Genomic DNA, 21021 nt, shown 5'->3' on the forward strand with positions numbered 1-21021 from the left:
AGATGAAGGTGCACAGATGTAACCATCAAGATTGTACTTCGAAAATTTAGGGGGGAAAATACGTACGTTCATCTCATGTTTTACAAGAAACAAAAAAAAAAAAACTGAACACGTGATGAAAATAATAAAGTACAGATCCAAACTAGTTCAGAACCTGTTTGTGAATACTGAAACAGGTGCTTGTGTTTTAGACACTTACCAATTATAGACTATATCATATTGATCTGTCACATACAATTCCAGATTTGTAGGCGTAATATGACTTTATGGGTAGAAATACTTTTTTGCAGATTTCTGTAAGTGATGCAGGTAAGAGCTTTACTTAGAGCCCTTACCTTCAATAAACACACTGAATAATTGACTGTTTTCCAGATAAATACGTCTCATTTCTTAAAATAAATGACAGCTTAGACACTTGTAAAAAAAAATTATAGAATTGAAAAATGCAAGAAGATAAAAGAACATCTTCATTATACATTTTTATTGGTTGGTAAGATATTTGTTGTAATAAAGTGCATCACTTTTAGACAGCTAGGGTTTTTTTTATTATTAGTATTATTTTACAGCTGACTTTTTATGTCCCGAAGGCATCTGATGATGACAGGCAGAGGTTTGGTTAAATATTCTGGTTTTTACAGAATATTATTTCAGACTCATTGTACTAGACAGATTTTCATCTTTCACTTAGTGTGGATGGTGATGGCCCCTGGATAGCGATTAAAGGCAAATACTTAAGCCACCGTAGCTCCTCCAGATCCAAATCAATATTTTATTAATGTTGGCTAACTATGACATTTCTGTAATTAATAACCAAAACTATTGGACATAAATAGGATTAAATGTTTCTTGTAGGGGGAAAAAAAGCAATGATACATTTGTTGTTTTTTTTTTGTTTTGTTTTTTTTCCAGGTTTGGCCCAGGCCTTGTGATCTACTGGTATGGTTTCATAGAAGAGCTGGACTGCCAGAGGGACAGAGGTATCCTACTTAAAGACTGTTTCCCTACAGACATCATTACACTCTGTCACGCCACCCAGCTGGAGCAAATGTCTGAAAGCCAGAAGGAGGACAAAGAGTGAGAGAAGTTCAGAAGCGGGGAGGGGAAAAAAATAATAAAAAATCCCCCAAAAATGAAGACGTCCCATTGGAAGGAACAAAAGACGTGGCGCGGCGAGGTGGTGGGAAGAACAGGAACACTGAACTATGCAGGGCAAGATTCCTACTGTAGATCCGGAAGCTATTAGGCTTTCCTGCAGCGTGATGCAGCTGGCAAGAATCTGCCCTGAACTCCACCTGACCCCCTTTCTCCATCTGTATCTGTCTTTCTTCCTCCCATTCATTGCGCCAACCTCGTGCAGACACACAACAGCGTTCTGGATATCTGACGATGACCACAGCCCGATTCGGCTCGCGGTCAACACCTGGCCCTTGGATGGCCTCTCGCAGTGGATAGCCAGGGCCGAGGCAGGACACAAGACCCTCTCTTATCGCACCCCAAGCCCTGGCCTTTGTCACTCCTTCCGCCTCTGTTCCACCGGGCAGATAAGAGCGGTGTGGTCTGGGGGCTGGGTGGGCGCCTGTCTCTCACCTGCGTCACTCGGTGCCCTCTCAGTCACTCTGTAGGGGGTTAAACGGGATCGTTTCTGATTAGGGCTGCCCTCACAATGACCCTTGATACATGTTTATTTCTGTACATTGTTTTAAAACTCTTCTATATACAGTTGGCAACTCTTTGGTTAATAGAATAGCTGCAGCTAATTATTTTGTCGTGCAACTGAAGATATTTTTGCAAAGTGATTTGCACTACGGCTTCTAATAATTTTAATTTGATTGCAAATCAAAAATAATAGAATCATATGTAGTGTTTGAGATACAGATGATTTTACGTAAAAAGAAATTGAATGAACATTTTTTATTATTTCAAATTTTGTAGTGCTATCTTACTAATTAGCATTGACTAATTATAAGTCATCAAAAGTTCCTACTTTTTTAAGTCTGTTTTCAAAGTTTAACCTTGAGGGAAAAAAACATTGCTTTACTAACTTCAAGTGAGAAGTTTGAACAAAAATATATTGCATATAACAGTGATTCTTGAGAATAGGGACAAAATGGGTTTTAATTTTCCCATATTTTTTGTTTGTTATTTCTCAACCTTATGTATGCAAATATGACAAATAATGTTTAGGAAATGTAAAGATGCTAAGGTGCAGGCTCCCAGTTGCAACATTTTTTTTTTTTTATTATTATATTTTTAATCGACCTGACCTAGAAAGTTGTCATCACCATCTGACAAAAATAAATAAAAAATCATTTTTAATGAACCTATTAGTGATATTTTTACTCATTTTACAGACAAATGCTTCTCAAGAAACAAAAGAAAGATTATTTAAAACCAAAAACAACAAAAAGTCCATCTGACGGAGTTGACACTGCATGACGGAGTTGACAGAACTGAAGGTGGTGACAAACTAGTGAATAAAATGAAAAACGTGGTACATGTGAAGTAATGCAATTCATGTAAAATACATTAAAATGAATTAATTGCACATTTAAGTGAGATTTGACAACAATTTCACTGAAAGAGTCAGAAAAACTCTGATGGAGTTGACATCTGACGGAGTTGACATCTGACGGAGTTGACGAAATGCCAAACTACCTCAATTTATATGATGTTATTCTGAAGGAGGCCATATTGTAGCTCGTCAGGTCCATGAAATCTTTACATTATACCAAAATTAAGCTTTTATTTCACAAAATTTCATCAAAGTTTTGTAAATTATCAGTTATGGTGTTGACACATCATGGTTGTGACGAGCAACTTAGGAATAAAACAGAAGAAAAAACTAAAGAATAACTTAAGCTAACCAGAGCTAACTAGCCCTCCTAGCAAAGGAAGAGAAAAGACAACGTCATGGGGTCCTCAGAAGTTCTGGTGCCCCCCAATAATGCCTGAGTTTTTTACATTCTTTTCATTTCTGACGGTGTTGACAAAAACTAGGGACAAATTTCAACGGAGTTGGAAAATATATAAAAATGATTTTTAATTCAATTTATTGATACCTCTATAATTATTTATATGACTACTTATACTTAATTGTCACAATATATAATTTTAGTATTTCTTTAATTATTTTAAACTATTATAATGTATTGATTTCTGCTCCTGGACAAGGGCTTTTACAGGCATCATCCACCAACTACAATGTTTAAAATAAAAAAATATTCAGCAAATACCAGGAAAATATACATTGTTGTGCTCACATGATCCAGGTTAGTTGAGTCAGATATTTGAAAAAATTATATTTTGTGTATATTTTATTCAAATTTTGTGCTTTATCCATAGGACCTGTTTTGTCCCTATTCTCAAGAATAACTGAGTGGCACATTTTTAGTTTCCACTTAACTTTTTGGGGGGACCAAAAGTGTTTCCAAAACTTGTGGGGGCAAATGATGATATATTATGTAAACTAACTCCTGGTTTGTGGGGAAGATGTATCAGAATTTCTTTCAGCCAGCTGAGCAGCAGTGTGCAGGCAACAGGTGATTAGAGGGGCTGTGCTGCGAAGCTCTGTGCTGCAAAAAAGCCAGAGATTTTTCTCTTTTTTGATCCCATTAAAATTATTTTAACCACAGAAACAATATCACTGTAAATTCCTTTGAAACCGTAACTTTTTAAAAAATCCCTAGGCTAGTACTGGTAACCCAACCCATGAGCATAACATTGGTTTATGTGAAATAATCCCAGGAAAAGACTAAAAATTGCCAAAAATAAAAAGAATTTGAATGACTCGATTTACTCTGAAGTCAAACTTGGGTCTTCTGAGCAAAGCCATTGAAAGTTTATTTTGCAAGGTTCACACGACGCAATACAATGTAATGCATGAAAAAGGGGGAAGTAAAAGGACGCTTCCTAAATCAACACATTAAAAATCTATTTTTTTAGATATTTTATTTCAGTCTTCACTTGGACAACTACACCCATTCATGTTGTATTTTAGAATTTGTGTCCCTCCTTCCCAACTATTCATAAATTTCCTTTACCAAATTCCTTTGTCAGGTGTTAAGTTTGTATCATCTATTTGGTTATGTGACTGCCTGCCAGTTAACCACAACGCTTGATTGCCATGCAAAGTCGGGTGACCATCTAGTGACCGTCTGTCGCTCGTCTTTATAACTCGAGAACACTTCATGAGATGCTGAGGGAACACACACAGCTGGGCTCTGGGAACCTGAACATAAAGTTGAGTGATGCTTTCAGAGACAGAAACGCATTGCCTACAGGAGGTCTCTGTTCTCCGCATTACGGCGCACACACAAAACGATAGGAGGAAGAGAAATCAAAGGTTGAAGGACCTTATGTGAGAGGAAACTCCTTTCCCTTGTTCGAACTGCAGGATTGGACCAAATGCGCGGGAGAAGTCGTCGTTTTCTGTTGGTAGTTTGTAAATGTCACCTGCTGCGCTGTTGAAAGTTCATCTAAACCGCAACTCGCGACAAAATAAGGCAATAGTAATTCTGAAGTCGTCATTACACGGTCAAATTTGACACTCAAAAGCAAGTTCTCAACCTGAGTAAAAAATAAGTGTTCTTTTTTCTGCAGGCATTGAACTGTTCACGCAGTTAGAAAGTTATGGTATGTGGGGGTTAAATACCCCTAAAGTGTTGCTTGATTTGTTACCCTTAAACCTCTAACCCTCAGCCGGCTCTCTTCTAGGCCTTGATCCCTCCATGAGGAGACCACTGGGTCACCACGGGGTCGACAGGCAGCAATGGCTTCCTCTGTCAGGCCCCACTCCCCCCCCACCCCCCCTCTCACCCCATCTCACCCTTGTGGTGCAAAACAACTGTCCCCATGTGTCCAGTTAAACTCAACCCTATTGCCTAACCATTGGTATGCTCAGACATCAGTTTATGGCTCCTGTTGGACACAAAAACAGAGCTATTTTACACAAGGAGGAAGAAAAAAAATCTCCATTGAACAAGAGCAGAATAAATGGAAAACAGCAGATTCAGTTCCTCTTAAGTTTCAAGCCTTCCTGTCATTGTTTTCCAAGATGACTGTGGCAACAAAGAGTAGCTAGGGTCAGCTCCTATAAATTAGGCTGCGCACATTAAATACGGCTTTTAAAAAAAAAAAAAAAAAGAACTACTTCAAAGGCAAGTGTTGGCATCAAAGTCAGCTGACAAGATTTCCATGATGTCAATGCAAATATAGAAATAAATAGCTTCCATGTAATTATTTTTAAGAGCCAGATGTGTTTTTTTGTGTGTGTGTTTTGTTTTCCTTTGCCCCCCTGACTCCTACCACTTTTAGATTCATTGTTCCTGTCACAACAATAAGAATAACTCTATTAGGCGCTTTCCAAGTAAGGTCGGTTTGGAGAGGCTGCTTCCTGGAGCATGAAAACACCCTGGATCTGGAGAAAGTTGATCTGAAGAAAGCATCCAGAGAGAGCAAAGCTTGGATGAACGAAGTTGTGTTCAAAATTGTTGTAGTGTCCCTAAAATAGAAAGTAAAGCTTAAATATTCCTATTCTACTTTTTGTTGTTTGTTTATATCTCCATACATACAAATTTATCAGGAGCATGGTACGCTAATGTAAATCACATCACAAAGAGGAAAAAATGTTGAAAGAAAAATGCTGTTTGTGCACTTTATAAACCCGTAGATTTACTAAATATGACGATTAAGCCTTTCTATGAATCACTGAGCCTCGTATTTAGTTGTATAACCACCATTTCACATCTGTTTCATGGGCCACCTTCAGGCACCATGGAAAAGTTTTTCCAGCCCAGAACTACATTCCGCAGTTCCTCCGCATTTCTCGGTTCTGCATCAGAAGCGGCATGTTTGATGTGTCCTTACGGGTTCTTTGTTGGGTTAACGTTCTGGGATCGGGTTGGCTGATCCTGTCTGGAACCAAGATGCTGGTCATCGTCTTTTTCTTTTTTAAACTCCCTTTTTCAAGAGCATTTTCTCTTCGGCATTAGAGGAGCAAGTCCTCTTCAGGCATTGTGATGTACTTAGACTGACGCATAAAACGCATGAATGTCATGCTTTGATATTAAGAGAAAAAAAAAAACATCCACCACAATCTTACTTTAATCAATCCATAAAATGTTGCACCTTTTCTCATTTGGCTAAACTGTAACCTATTCACTGTCTTATAGCACAATCAAGTAACTTACCTTCATTTACAAAAATGCTGTACATATATAGAACATAAAAGAAACTTGACTTTATGATTGGCCTTTGTGTACTTAAGAATCCCCTGCTCTCTCTGACACTCTGCCTTCAGCACGTCATCACAACAATTCTCCTCCATTATGCCGTTTTTAGGAGCAATGGACTGACAAGTGGGTCAAGCTCGTGATGAGCTCAGCAGATGCTCAGCTCCACCACTAGTCTGAAAGGGCTGCTGGGAGGTGGAAGCTCGGATTCGAAAAGGTGGCGGTTTCTAGATTGGGGCATATTTTACTCAGAAACTCACCACAACCAGATTGCGTAATATTTCCTACCTTTGTCCTCTAATAACACATCTGTTTCCATCAGTAAATTAATAGCATGCATATCATGAATGTTTGCATCTGTTGGTTTTCTCTTACTCCACTGCACCTTCTCGTAAATTGTTTGCCGCTGGTAGAAAACCAGCGACTGATCTGGTTAGTGACATTAGACCATCATTCTGAACACAAACGTCTGCGAGCTTATCTCTTAATCATCTATGTGCGACTGAAAACCCCCCCCAAAAAACAAAAATGCCCGCATGTTATGATATTGCATTTGAACAAAAATAGTCTCCTGCACTAACATGTTTCATTTTTTTTTGTTTTTCCCCTTCGGATTCTTAAATCTCTGCCTCCCATGTGTCAGATTAGTTTGATGCTGTCCACAGCATTCACCCTGTTTGGCCTACGCCTGCAGGCTATTGGAAGTCTGCTCTCCACTCAGATGTACAACTTGGCTCAATCTCCTCTAGATCCTGCTGTTTTATGCCTCTACGGTCAAGCTGTTAGACCTCTGAGACACTGAGCATGAGAAGAGAAGGACCAAACCACAGACTGAAGGCTTGGTTCTATCCCTGCAGCAGACCACCAAATGGGCTGCCTCCACGCTCCTGTGTTATTTATGTGGAGAGATCTCGGGCCTGTTCCTGCCTCGGGCAGCGTAGTGTTTTTAGTAGGGATCCTCTCAGCCTCTCCAAGCCAGCGAGACATCACAGAGTGAAAATAAATAAAAGTTCTCCACAAAGAGTCGGAGCCAAATTGAAATTAAAAAAATGTTCTTTTTTTTTTTTTTTTTTTTTCTGCTGGATGGAATAACAGCAGAGGGGGAAAAAAAAAAAAGAAGTCTTTGCTCAGAGTTGAAAGAGATGCAAAGCGTTTTTGTTTTTTATTTTTAGGAGGCTTTATCCCGCAATCAGAGCCCGGTCTTCAAAAACAACAATAGATCGTGAGAAAGATTTTGAAAAAGGGAGATGAGGGGGGGTAGACTTGGGGCTAATTTTAAAATGGCTAAGCAGTGAAGATTTGATTGACAGGATGGAGGACAGATGGTATGTTTAAAGGAAACTGAACAATTATGACACATAAATCCACTCAGAATAGCAGGGGGAGGGAAGGGGAAGAGAGTTTACTTTCCACTGACTCAGTGGCTGGGCCGAGCAAGCACTGTAATCACTAAGAGTCTAAAAATGAAGAAATGAAATCTGTAATGTAAATACCCCCGAAACAATAGTTGTGATGTTGATTTGGCGTTGCATCACATGAACCTCGGGACCTCCGTATTGAAGTAGCCCACATTTGACAGCTTCAAGTGAACAGTCATTTGAGTGAGCTTCAAGTAAAAAGTAGTTTTCCCGTTGAAATAAACATCTCGCCAGTGGGAACCTAAGGAGTGTTGAAGAGACGCATTGTGACCGTGTCCCTGCTAATAGATAATCCAGGAGAGCAAAACTCCAGTTTGATACCAAAAGCACTTTCTTTCAAATGAATCCCGTTTTCATATTTACAAATGCAAATGTCGACACAATGCCTTGAACTTTTCACATCACAGCCTCAAACTTAGATGATTTTTTATTATTATTTTATTTTTTTTAGATGTTATTTAGATGTTATGGACCAACAAGAAGTAGCAAATCTTTTTTTTTTTTTTTTTTTTCATGCATTGGCATTCTGCCTCCTCTGATACCCCTAAAGAAAATACAGTGCAACCAAATGTCTTTAAAAGTCATGTAATTAGTAAAAAGTGTTTGACAGAGGAAGATGAAAACCATTTATGTTTTTCCTCCCACTTCAAAATGACACTTGTGTATGTCTTTAACATAACATACCATTAACATACTATGAAGTTTGTAGTCATAACATGGTAAAATGTGGGGGGGAAAAAAACAAAACATTGCACTCCTGCAGCATTTATCTCAGTAAACGGATGGCGGAAAATTGAGGATTTGTGGTTGGAGGGTTCCAGCTTTAGCATTGACCAGCAGAAAGGTCAACCCCCTCTGGTGGCATTTGGTGTGTGACCCAGAAAGCGCGCCATCGCCTGCTGCCAGGAAGGCTTGATAACATGCGCAGGATCAGGTACGAGCCAGCAGGGTGTAGGAGCGAGAGACGCCACCGAGACCGCATCGTGACATTTGGAGGAAAACAGAGATGAAATGGTTTTCAAGTGGCAGAAGACAAAAATTCAAGTCCAAACTAATTTTGGCTCGTCGTTTGGCCTGGGTCCTACTGGTCTACTGATGCCTTGATGAACGTTGTCCAAGCTTATGAGAAAATAAATGTAAGTAGTTAGATCCACCACGTCTCCAAACTGCACACCTCAGTGTGTTCATTAGATTCCTACACAGCCTCTGTTTACGTGAACAGCCATGTTTTGGTTGGTTTGTCCCATGTGCTCCATTATTTAATTTAATTTATTTTTTTTATTTTTTTTATTTTTTTATGACATGCTCAAGGCTTGTGAAATGTTCTAACCTCTGCCTGATGCAGCTTGGTCACTGATGTTCCGTAGCAGAGGCTTTCAGGAACCAGATTTTTTTTTTTTTTTTTTTTTTTTTTAAATACTGAGATTACTGTATCTGTTGTGGAACACATGAACCACATTGTGATTGATTCACACCGAGGATAAATCTTGAATCCGAAGCGTAATCAGAGCAGCTAATCCAGATGATGATAGCAGGCTTGGCCCCGTACAACGAGTGAGCCCTGCACTCAGTCAGAATCATGCATCTGTTTTGTCAAAACAAACCTCGCGATTATGTCTCTTAATGCAATAAATCCAGCTTTGCAATCGTATCGCACAGATCAGAGGACTTCTCCAGGATGTGGACTCGGCTTAATTGTGGACGTATTTGAAAGAGGTGATGTGAATCTGTGCTTTATTCACTTGTTGCCACTGGTAGCAAAATATTATGGGAATCAGGGGATTAGAGCAGTGTTTTTATGTGAAAAGTTCTTTGGGTATATTTTTAGGTTTTCGCTGGTGGATTGCCACAATCGTTTCTTCAGCACTAGGAAGAATGCGACATATTGTGAAATATACAGCTTATTTTCACCGTAAAACACTAAACTGTGTTTCTTGAGCATTGCTGCAGTCCCACCACGTTCTTACATGTTTGGTCGCAGGTAAATGTGGACATCCATCCAAACACACATCCTGCACGCGGCTGGTAGGGGGTCAGCTTGAAGGGGATCGACACCACGGCTCTTTTTTTTATTTTTTTATTTTTTTTTTGCAACCCTGGTGAAGTCATGTTGCTGGAGGGTGGATTGTTGCTCCGTTAACCTGTTGCTGCACGAAAGCAACAGTCACTGTCAGTTAGTGACAAACTGATGACGCAGCATTTTGTTTTAAGCAAACTTCAAGGGATGCTTTTTGAATCCCGCCGTTCCGTGACCTCGGGACATCGCTTTAGCGACGACATCTCAATCCCACAGGGATCATCACCCCGGTCACAGAAAACAGGAAAGAGTGAATGGAAGCGATGGGATGTTGTCATTCAAATGGAATGGATCACTTGAACTGCATTGCAGGGTTGCAATGACCCTGTGTATGGGAACTGTAATGTGGTTTTTCCCATTGGGTTTGAGGAGAAACCCTATGCCGGGCTATTCAGGTGCGCAATAAAGTGCTTTTCACTTTCTGAGGACTTCCTGTCTCCAGTGGCGTTCTCCATTAACTCCTCGCAGACAGACAAGAGGCTTCCCATTGGCCAGGACGCTCTTTATCGCAGCAGTTGTTCCCCCCAGGTATGGCCCTACCTGGCCTGCAGATAAGATAGGGAGCTGGCTGCCTGTCATTACTGCCAGATGAAGGCTATCAGAGTACTGACAACACTTTACACCCCCCTGTTGAGAAACAAACTTGGACTTGTGAGTTTGGTACACACTGGGCTTTTATTGTGTAGAGGCAACCAAATAGTCTGACGTCACAGCTTCCCTTCCTCCTCCTGCTCTTCAGTTGGCTACTATTTATTCCCACTCCCTCTCTCTTTCCGTCATATCCTGCTGAAATTCCCCACATGCTGAATTTATCAGATAAATTACAGAATGTCACGCAGGAAACCTTTCACATAAATCACCACATCATCAAGTCGACTGCCCCTTAAAGCACCTGCGGAGGGCATGTTCAAAAGACTGAAGAATAAACAAATGAATAAAGTCATCACAGATATGTAATCACATACTGTATAAGTTAATTATTTTGAAATAAATGTTGGAAAGTTCTTTTTTAAAAAAAATAAAAAGGTAATTTGATTAATCAAAATCAATTTAAGTAAGCAAAAAATGAATAAAGTCAAATAAACAGGCTTTGTTTTCAATAATCACTTTTTAAAAAAAGATATTTAAGTTCCCCCAAAGACACACACACACACATATATATATATATTCAAATATATCTTCATTTTGTATTCTTGAAATTCAACGCAGAAAATACACAGAATTGTATTTATAGTCATTACTTTATAATTCAAACGCGGATCATTTTATCTATTATTTTCTATTTTTACTCCGAGACAATCAGACCAGTATGTTGTTGCAACGGGTCACCTGTGTCTCCATCCCGCTGACAGAAGTCTTTTGCTTAGCTTGTCTTCCTTTTCTTCCTTCATTTTTTTTTTTTCCAGTATGGACCTGTATGCCATCACACTGTTTTGAAAAATAAGGAGAGGTTTTAACTGCCACCCGAGACGATAATGGTTACCGGTTCTATACTTTGAGTCAGAATCTTCAAGTGGGCTGTGATTAATGATGGCAGCAGAGTTAGTCGGGCCCCCCAGCCACCCCCGTCTCTCTCTTTCACGTCTCTTCGGTCTAAACACTGAGATTCGGGTGAGATGCTGCGGTTCTGTCTTATTAATTGCTAATTTCTCTCTGTGTCACACCGCACACACGCAGAGAAAAAGGGGGCGTCGGGCAACAAGTCCCCCCGGTGCGCAGCATAATATTGACCCCACAATCCGTCTCTATTGATTTCGCCATCAACCCGGACTCCTAACGCATGCATAAGGAGCTTTATACCTGTGAGTAAATATATAGACGACTGGGGCGCGTCCGCTGCAGCCATCGCCTCAGAAGTGGAGAAGGAAAAAAAAAAAACTACTTTAGAAATGAATGAATTTACCGGGGTGCAAACATGATTACCTTCTTGATTTTGTTTATTTTTTTTCTGTAAACAAATGGACTCTGGTCTCCAGAAGGGGTCGCCATCATGTAAAAACAGCGCGCCCATGGGTGCGTTAAGGAGGGGAGGGGGTCTCTCCCTCTCTCTTGCTTCAGCAGCATCAGATTGGAGTTATTAATTAATGAATCTGAGGCGCGCATCGTGCCTTCACAAATGTGCGCATTAATCAACAGCCTGGAGCGGGTTTTATATATATATATATATATATATATATATATATATATATATATATATATATATATATATATATATATATATATATATATATATAAGCGTTATTCCAATCAGTTAAGTTATATCAGATAACTTAACTGATATATATATCAGTTATATATATATATATATATATATATATATATATATATATATATATATATATATATATATATATATATATATATATATATATATATATGTATTTTTTCTTCTTCTGAAATCCGCAGAGTGTGAGCGGGTCCCTCAGCCTCTCAGTCCTCTCCTGTTATTTACAGTCCGTGTGAAATGTCTCACTGTGCTGCCCTCGGCTACCCGCAAGATATTTCCACTTTCTTTTTCTCAAAGCTCTCAAAAAAAATAAATGAAATAAAATAAAATAACCCAGGTAAATTAAAGAATAAGAATATCAACTTACAGGAACACAAGCCATAAATTAGAGGGATCGATATATTTATTCGTCTCCTAATGGGAATAATGTTGGATTTGCTTGGGGTGGGAGGTGGGGGGGGGGGTGATCTTCTCCGGCCACATAAAGCGCGATTATTTCAGCGGAAGAAAGAAAGAAAAAAAAAAAAACAGCGCTCAAACATTGACGAGCTGGAGGCCATTGTAACAAGGCGCTGGGAAAAAGGCAACGTAATGAGAAAATGTGGGCCCGGGGCTCGCCTAATTAAATCTTAACTGATTGGAATAACGCTTTGAATACCTCAAGGCTTGACTAAACTCCGGCTATTTCCCTTTTTATTGCGCTTTATTTATTCTGCCCCTCTTTTTTTCCGTCTTCTTCTTTTTCTTGTTCTTCTGCAGCTTCAGGACTGGCCGCCGCAATCTCAAGCGTCCAACTCTAAATCCCTGAAGCCATGTTATTTGATTAATTGTAATTTTAACATCATTAGGAATTTGTGGGTGGGAGGGGAGGGGGGATTAGGCCTTGATGTCCGCAAAGGACTGAAACTGAAGGATGAAAAATAACAACAAAAGGCCTTTTTTTTTTATCTCAACTGTAAATATTTTTCCACTTTAACGGAGATTTTTCAATTTTTACAAATGTTAGCAGTAATTTAATCATTTTCTACTATGCTTAAGTATTGAAGAGTTTCTTCTTGGAAATGAAAAAAAAATGGATAAATTTGCATCAAAAAGAAAAAACAAATAAATGGAATAAAATGCATTAGCAAAAAGGCCAGAGGAGAGAAATGAGTGACGGCTGTGCATGCACGCATGCATGCGTTCAAGTGAACGCATGCATGCGTTCAAGTGAACGCGTGTTTCTCCCTCCATTGTCTGAGAAGGAGAAAAAAAAAATATATATATATCATAAATGATAAACAGATAATGGAGCTGTCTCCTGCAGACGCGTTCATCAGTGGTAAATGGGGGCTGGCGCGGAGCACCGCGGAGAATTAAGGCGAAAGAGTTTGCAACATTCCTGCAGGGTGTAAGTTGTTGACGATTAACACACACGTACACGCACACACACACACACACACACACACGCACACACACACACACACACCCTAAAGAACTCAAGAAGAGAGCTACAGCCTTTATGGGATGAGGGGGTGAGGGGGAGTCAGAAATCAATTTTATTTTTATTTTTTTGTGGCCTGGTTTAATTTGATGATTTTTTATATTCTATACTCCAGCTGTTGCTTTCTTACGATCGTGTGTTATTTCTCATTTAGAAGACAAACAAAATTATATTTAAATCAAAAAAATTAAGCTAAACATTGCTGCGGTTAACATTTCTTTCTGCTTCTTCTATTTTGATTTGACTTACATTAATAATCGCACAAGATGAGGATTTGTATGTCCTCCATCCAGCAACCATTTGAAAATACCAACAAGGGAAATTTTCTTCAGGCTGATAAGTAAAATGGTCCATTTCACGTCTAATTCATTTTTTTTTCCTTTGGCCTGTTGGAAGGATAAACATTGGAGAGCCTCAAAGCAAAACTCACAATATCAAATTTACCCAGTTGATTTATTTTCCCTCTATCGTGACTGTGAAATCAACCTTTTCTCCTATTTTGAAAGAACAAAAAAACACTGCAAAACGCATTTTGTTTCCGTAAAAAAAAATACAATAAAAAGTTCCATTTAAGATGCTGTTTTAACATATATATTTTAGGCATAATAAAAAGAAGTACAAAACTGGGTTGAGACAAAAAAAAAAAGAAATTCAAGCCAAATTCACAAAATGTATCCGGTTGAATTTTTTTTTCCTTCTCTCTCATGTTTTGTCTTTGACTTGCACAACTCAGCCCTGCTTCTTATTAAAAGCCAAAAGAAGAAGAAGAAAAAAAAAGAAGTTCCTTCTTAGAAAGCCTTTTCGGTGCTGCTATAATAAACCATTTTCCCCGGGCTTTATTGATCAGTCACTCTGAGCTAATGTAATTATCCTCATCAATAGGGGGACTGCAGGGAGAATCATTATGTGGTTGACATTGATAAATGATCAGCCCAATGCGGCCCTTTTCTCCCAGGGACCCCCGCCTTTGACCCGCTCACGCAGGCCTACATAACGTAGTCATAGAAACACCTTATGGCGAGAGGAGTGAAAACTGCTGAAATGTAAAAAAAAAAAAAAAAGAAAGGGGAAAAAGGAGGACAACACATAGAGTGCATACATACACAGAAGCTAAAAACTGCCCCCCTTGAGCAAGCCATTTTTGGGGAGAAGCAGCTGCGCAGTGCAGGACACTCAGATCACCACCAAATCAGCGATTTAAGAGAGAGAGAGAGAGAGAGAAACTAGAGAGAGAAAAACAAGAAATTTATGTCCTCCTCTCGCTCAAAAAATGCACTTATGTGTCCAAAAATACACAGATAAACAGCCTTCTATTCGCTCTCTCTCCGTGGAGGAAAAAGGCAATAATGTGAGCGTCATTATTAACATGTTGCAGCAGCACATTGTGTGGACTTTTAATATTGTTGCGGCGGCAAGAAGAAGAAGAAGAAGCAGAAGAAGAAGGAGCGCAGAGAGGTTGCATTGTGCAGCAGAGCAGAGGGAATATATTCCCTGTTTTATTCCTGCAGCAGCAGCCCGGACTGGCTTTGACAGGGAGGAGATGAAGGGGAGGAGTTGTTTAGCTCGGCTGGATCATCCATCATCCCTGTCACACCGAATCGGCAAAAGGAAAGCAGCAGAGGCAATCTACCTTCTGTCTCTTCGGGGAGGAGGAGGCGGGGATGGGGGGGCGGGGGGGTGAAGAGAGGGAAGAGAAAAGAAAGGGAAGAAACTATTAATATTTAAATCCTCTCCATCTATAGAAACACTCGCGTTTTTTTTTTTTTTTGTTTTTTTTATTTAACTGATAATCTCCGCACAAATCAGCGGCATTTCCTTCCCTTTCCGTTTAAACCTCCAGAATAAAGAGAAACAGAAATGCTGAATAGGTTATAAATTATTGAAAGAATAAGGGGGGAAAAAACATGTCTGTTAACTCAACTATTGCGTAAACCCTATAAATAAACATTTATTTATTTTATTTTTTATTTACCTGCGTGGCCGAGGCCCAATATGTTTGCATAGGAAATAAAATAAAAGATGTAGGCCAGATTTATAGGTGGAGCTGCAGAAATTTGCAGTTTTTGTTTGTTTGTGGAACTGAAGTTCTGTATCCTATGGGAAGCATATAAAATAAATAGCGTTATAACATTTAGAGCGCATAGGGCCACACGATAAATTTGCAAATAATTATAAATCATCCTGTTAACCATGTCCTTTTCCGTCTTTCTTTTCTTTTTCTTTTTCTTTCGTTTTTAAAATTGTTTTTTGTGATAAAATTTCTAGCGACAGTGCTCGTTTTCGTAAGACTATACATTTTGAGATTCAAAATGGAAAAATGTTTTAAAGTAAAATGTTTAATTAAAAACACACCAAGCCTAACCTAGAAAAATCATTTTAGTGAGAATGCATACACACATATATATATATATTATATATATATATATATATATATATATATATATATATATATATATATATATATATATATATATATATATATATATATATATATATATATATATATATATATATAATTAGATTTTTGAAGAATATCTAAATATAATTAAACAACATATTAATAAAATACTGAATTATTATTATTATTATTATTATTTGTACCAAAACTGCTGGTGCCAGTAGCATTGTGTGCTTCATTTCAAAAACATAGCTGGTAGAAAATAAAATTACCGTAAAAGTAAAAAAAAAAAAAAAAATCATCCTTTGTGTATTTGAAGCCTTGAACCCCACATTGCAGAAGCTTAAACTTTTTTGTAGAGGACAAAAAAAGAAAAAGGAAAAAAAAAGAAAACGTGGAAAAAAATCAGACAGAGAAATGCCGTCATTTGTGGTTTTAGGCTATGACTTGGATGGCCGCAGGCAAACACAGGCAACGAGAAGGGGGGGGGGGAGGGGGGAAGAGAGAAGAGATAGCCTATCACAGCCCTGGCTTGTACTTGCAGACGACAATGACAGATTCGGCCAACAGGCGGCGCTGCAAAACGGTAGAATCTCTGTACAGCACACACGATGCGGGCCAGCCATGCTTCTGGCTGCATGGAGGCAATCATTCTCGAAGCAAAGTCTTACTGTGTTCTTTTTGCAATATTAATAATTCTGAAAAAAAAATCAACGCTATTCTGCATCTATAGCAGGGAGGAGTAGCCACAAAATAATTTAATCCTCATTTCCCCCTTTTTTTATTTAGAAGTTGCAAAACAAAAATGAACCTCCTGAAAATATTTATCTATTTCTCTCCCTTTTCCTTCAAGTTCACCATCACCTGGAAGTTTCAGTCAATCACTTTTATTTACCTTCATGTCAGATTTTTTTTTTTTTTTTATCATTTGATTTCCAACTGAAATGGCTCGGTGGCAAGTTTGCTGTGCAATTTGCTCCCTTCATTTGCATTTGAAAGTTATTTATCATTTGAAGGGAACATTTGTGTGCCTGAATAAATTGCCGTGGCAAGATGGGCCTCCGCCACAATTTGTTTTTGTCATCTTAAGAGGAGCCATTCTATTGCAAGAAGAGTGCAGGAACAAAGTGAGAAAGTGATGTATTTTTATAACCATGTGCAAAAATAAATTTAACATGCAACAATATACCCCAACAATAAGTAACCAACCAAGCTGAGCTCTGTTAAAATGTGCGAGGGGGGAGTGTCAATTACGACTTTGTATGTAACACAGTTAATAACACAAAAAATAAAATAAAACTAACAAAAATCCAAAAAATGAAATATTTATTACAGCATTTGTGACTGAACACCTTTTAAACATTACGTCACAGTCCTCATACAAGTATTTAATGTATTTCTGACAAAGCTTAAGGGAGACGGCATCTTATCATCTAGTGAGGAACACGTGCTGAAAAAGGAAGGAATTCATGGACATACAATATCAATGCCACAGCAGATCTGAAACTAGCAAAAACATTCTTTTTCAATTGAGGTAAACACATAGAATATCTAACATGAAACAATTAATAGACTGAACTCTGTACGAAGTTTGTTACAATATTCTCTCCGCTTTTTTTTTCCTCCCAAAAGCATTGAGTTCATAATTTAAGTGTTGTTTTTTTTTTTTTCTTTTTTTTCTCTTTTTCCGCTTATGTTTTTTTGGTGCATCAACCATCAAATGCTTCTCCAGTGCCACAGAATCAACATCTGTGTCAGTTATTGTCCTTATGGCAAAATTGTGTCAATCCGGCACGTGAAGAAGCGCTGCAGAGTGTTGCTCTCAAGCTTCCTTCCAAAGGCTCTTAACCAATGAGAGTCCAGGGTACAAAAGAAAAAACAAAAAAAAAAAAAGTTGAAATAAAAAAAAAAATAATAATAAAAATGTACAAAAACCAACACAATCCAGTGCTTGGGCAAGTCAAACAACGAACCTTATTCTCCTTTAAAACCTACAGGGCAAACACTCATCCATGAACCAAAAGAAAAGAAAAAAAAAAGACAGAGAGAGGGGCATGACAAATGTTCAAACTGAATCCTTTAGCAGCCTTTTCCCATCATGCCCTGTTCTTAGGGGGAGGGGGGGCAGGGCCTGATTGCCCCTCTGTGGTTTGAAGCTTTGTTGAGATGTTCCATCTTCTTATTGTTTTTTTTATTTTCCTCTTTTTTTCCATGTTTAGTGTTGTGCTGCGAGAGAGTTTCTTCTCCAGGAAGGAGCACACACAGTGTGTGAGAGAGAAAAAGGTTAACCTTTAATTCTAAAACTAGCGCAACATAAAACATGTGATCAACAAAACAAAACAAAACAAAAAAAATGCACAAGTTTTAACTTATTTATCTGTACTTTTTATACTACAGTAGTTATAACTCTTGGAGTCTTTCTGCTTCTTTCTCTTTTTTTGTTTTTATTTAACTTCTGTGGGGTGATATTATTCTCATTTTTGAAAGAGCGTGTCACATGAAAATATGTGTGTCGTGGCATGTGCCAAAACGAGTGTGTCTGTGTGTGTTTTCCGTCACGCGCGTCTGTCCGTTCATCGCACGTTGTTTTGTTTTTTTTGTTGTTTTTTTTGCTTTTTACTTTTTAATATGTCAAAACATTTCGTGTTGATCTTTACCAAAAGCCCAAGACTTTACAAAGTGTTCTTGTCAGCTTGGTCCTCCATCTTTTTTTATTTTTTTATTTTTTTTTGGATGAAAGTAACAAAATTGACAATATTTTTTAGTTTTTTTAAAAAAAAGAATCACAGCTCGTCTGGAATTCTGCTTCTTTAGTGTCAAATTCTGGTCAAAAGGGTTCACTTTTATTCTTAAAAATAGTCTCAAAATAGGATTTATAGTGGGGCTGCTTTCTTCTTTTTCTCTCCTTGTTTTTTTACTTATTTTTGGAAGTGTTTCTTGTCGTAGCTGCTGTTTTCGTCCCTTTACTATTGGGCGTGGATGTCCAGGCCATATCCTCCAGTACTGGGATCAATGGGTGAGAGCAAAGGGGGTCTCTGTGCAGACATGGTCATTCCTGGGTGCAACGGGGGTCCTCCGTGCATCAGCATGGTGTGGGGAGCGTGGGGATGATCGGTAAGGTATGCATGGCGAGGTGGTGGTCCGGGTCTGAGCTGCGACGGGTGAGAAGGCATCTGATGAGGGTTGGAGTAGGTGGGTGGGCCCATGCTCATGCCCATAGGACTTCTCTGAGGTACGTACTCCCCTGGCATGACTGGCAGACCTGAGGGAAACACAGAGGGAGAGAAATGTATTCATGGAGTCAATAAAACTGCAGCTTTGACACGCTCCTTCTCCATTAACAGGCCTTAATTCAATTTAACCTCAACTTTGCCAACAGAGAGCTTAGCAGACTTTATGACATTGCGTGTGCGACTACAGAGCTTTTAGCCTCCGCATGTAAAGAGAGACATTATTGCGCCGGGCTATTTTAGTCCATGGTGAGTGGTTTACAATGCCCAATAGCGTTGTGGTCTGGTCTCAGGTTGGAAAGCGATCCTCAGTCATCCACAGACAGCGGCGGTCCTGGAGGATGTGAGGAAAGCCGAGCAGGCGTATTGATGTGGAGAAGTGCTAATACTTTTTACTAGTGGAACAGTCAATTCCCCGGCTGAATTTAGTAGCAATTTCCCCCGGGGACACGTCTCTGCGAGTACATATTTACTCTGAAATCCCTTAAAGAAGACGCTAAATTATTCAGGGCTCAGGAAGTTGTATCAGCGGAACCGTGAACGTCGGGCCTCGTTTTGTCTGTTGAAATGGAGAGTTTTTAGGCAAACGATTCCTTGGAGAAGGAAGTGCTCATACTGCTGGAACCTTTTTTTTCTAAATTAATATTTTTATTTCTGATTGTTTGCTAAAGAAGTGGTTGTGGAATTAAAATGACACCGTTAGCATTATTCCCATGATGTAAAATCGCAGCGGCAGCATTATGGTGTGGGGAAGCTGTCAATAGAAAAAGAGTTAAAGAAAAACCCACTAGAGACTGTAAAAGACACAAGATTTTTGGTGTTCTTTCAACACCAAAAATTAAGGGAAGTGTTTTGGATTGCAAGATGTTTTGGATCCTCTTACAGACGCCTAAGATCTCTGCAGCTTCTCCACAGTTACCATGTAGTTCTGCCTTGTTTTGGTCATTTTCAATCGCTCTTCAGTTTTTGTCACTTGATCCTCTAATGTTATCGAGCAAATCTCTAAATGTGTTTTCAGAAAAGCTGTTTTTATCCTGACACTAAATGATGGATTTTATTTAAGAGTATCGAAGCAAATGAGATCGAATACAAATGTTAAGCCACAATTTTCATCATGGAAAAAAAAAAAAAAGAAAAAAAAAAAAGAAACGAAGAAAATCATGTGTTCCTCCGTCACTCCACAGCCGTGCGCTACTTTGAGTTGGCATGCATTCAAAAAGGCCAATAAAACACATAGAAGTTTGTGGGCGTAATACAAAAAGATTTAAGGGGCGTGAATACTTTTGCAACGTGCCGTGGAGGTGTGGAGTGCGGGCTTGGAAGAACAGCAAGAGCAGGAAGCTGGCAGCGAGACAAAGTAACAAAGATAAAAAGGAAGCAGGCAGAGAATGAAAGGGAGAAGGAGGTGGATATGGTGATGTCCCCTAAGATGGTCTCCACTTCATATGTGTGGAGACCTCAGCATGCTGGCATCTCTCTCGCTGTGACAGCACCCAGGACACAGAGCTGGCTCAGCAGAGCCGCTGTTTGGCTTTTCATCCGACTGTTTGTTGTAATCAGAAAGAAAAGAGGAAGATGTCCTGGAGGTGGGGCGGCGGGGGAGGCTGCATCTCCTGGAGTCTGGGACCAGAGTGTGAGAGCGCTGATGGTCCGGAGGAGCAGAACCTGCGGGGAGAGGCGGGCGAGCGGGAGGCCTCTGTGAAGCCAGGGGGCCTTTTTGGGGTGGGACTGGGTCTGGGCTGGCCCTGCTTTGTAATGTGAACCCCAGGGGGAATGAAGCCGTAATAGGAGAGGAGAGGTCACTGTAAGGTCACTGGGCATGCTTTGCTCTCTGCATTCCTCCACCTTGGTACACTACAATTAAGAAGTGACACTGGAAGGCCCAGGAAGAGGAGAGCGCCCCGACCGACTGATAGCCGGTCTCATCGGTTGAAACCTGTGCCATCTACCGTTTTAAA

The 21021-nt window shown here is 39.3% G+C and overlaps 2 protein-coding genes across 6 annotated transcripts in view; one reads left to right on the forward strand and one right to left on the reverse strand.

Moving 5' to 3' along the window:
* cdin1 (CDAN1 interacting nuclease 1) overlaps nt 1–5537 on the forward strand; it is a 66648-nt gene extending 61111 nt beyond the window's left edge. For 2 of the 3 annotated variants that reach the window (XM_088002391.1, XM_088002392.1), the window contains one exon: nt 910–5537. In XM_088002391.1, coding sequence (XP_087858517.1) covers nt 910–1078 — 169 coding nt within the window. In that variant the 3' untranslated portion in view covers nt 1079–5537. The remainder of the gene's footprint in view (nt 1–909) is intronic. The other variant, XR_015761918.1, reaches the window with a different exon arrangement.
* Nucleotides 5538–17142: 11605 nt separating this feature from the next.
* Nucleotides 17143–21021, reverse strand: part of meis2a (Meis homeobox 2a) — a 103465-nt gene continuing 99586 nt past the window's right edge. For all 3 annotated transcript variants that reach the window (XM_088002416.1, XM_088002417.1, XM_088002415.1), the window contains exon 12: nt 17143–19095. In XM_088002416.1, the coding sequence (XP_087858542.1) occupies nt 18800–19095 (296 nt within the window). In that variant the 3' untranslated portion in view covers nt 17143–18799. The remainder of the gene's footprint in view (nt 19096–21021) is intronic.

This window comes from Poecilia mexicana, unplaced genomic scaffold (assembly GCF_051168715.1).
Source record: "Poecilia mexicana isolate PSO_F unplaced genomic scaffold, ASM5116871v1 scaffold_22, whole genome shotgun sequence".
In the NCBI taxonomy this organism is placed as follows: domain Eukaryota; kingdom Metazoa; phylum Chordata; class Actinopteri; order Cyprinodontiformes; family Poeciliidae; genus Poecilia; species Poecilia mexicana.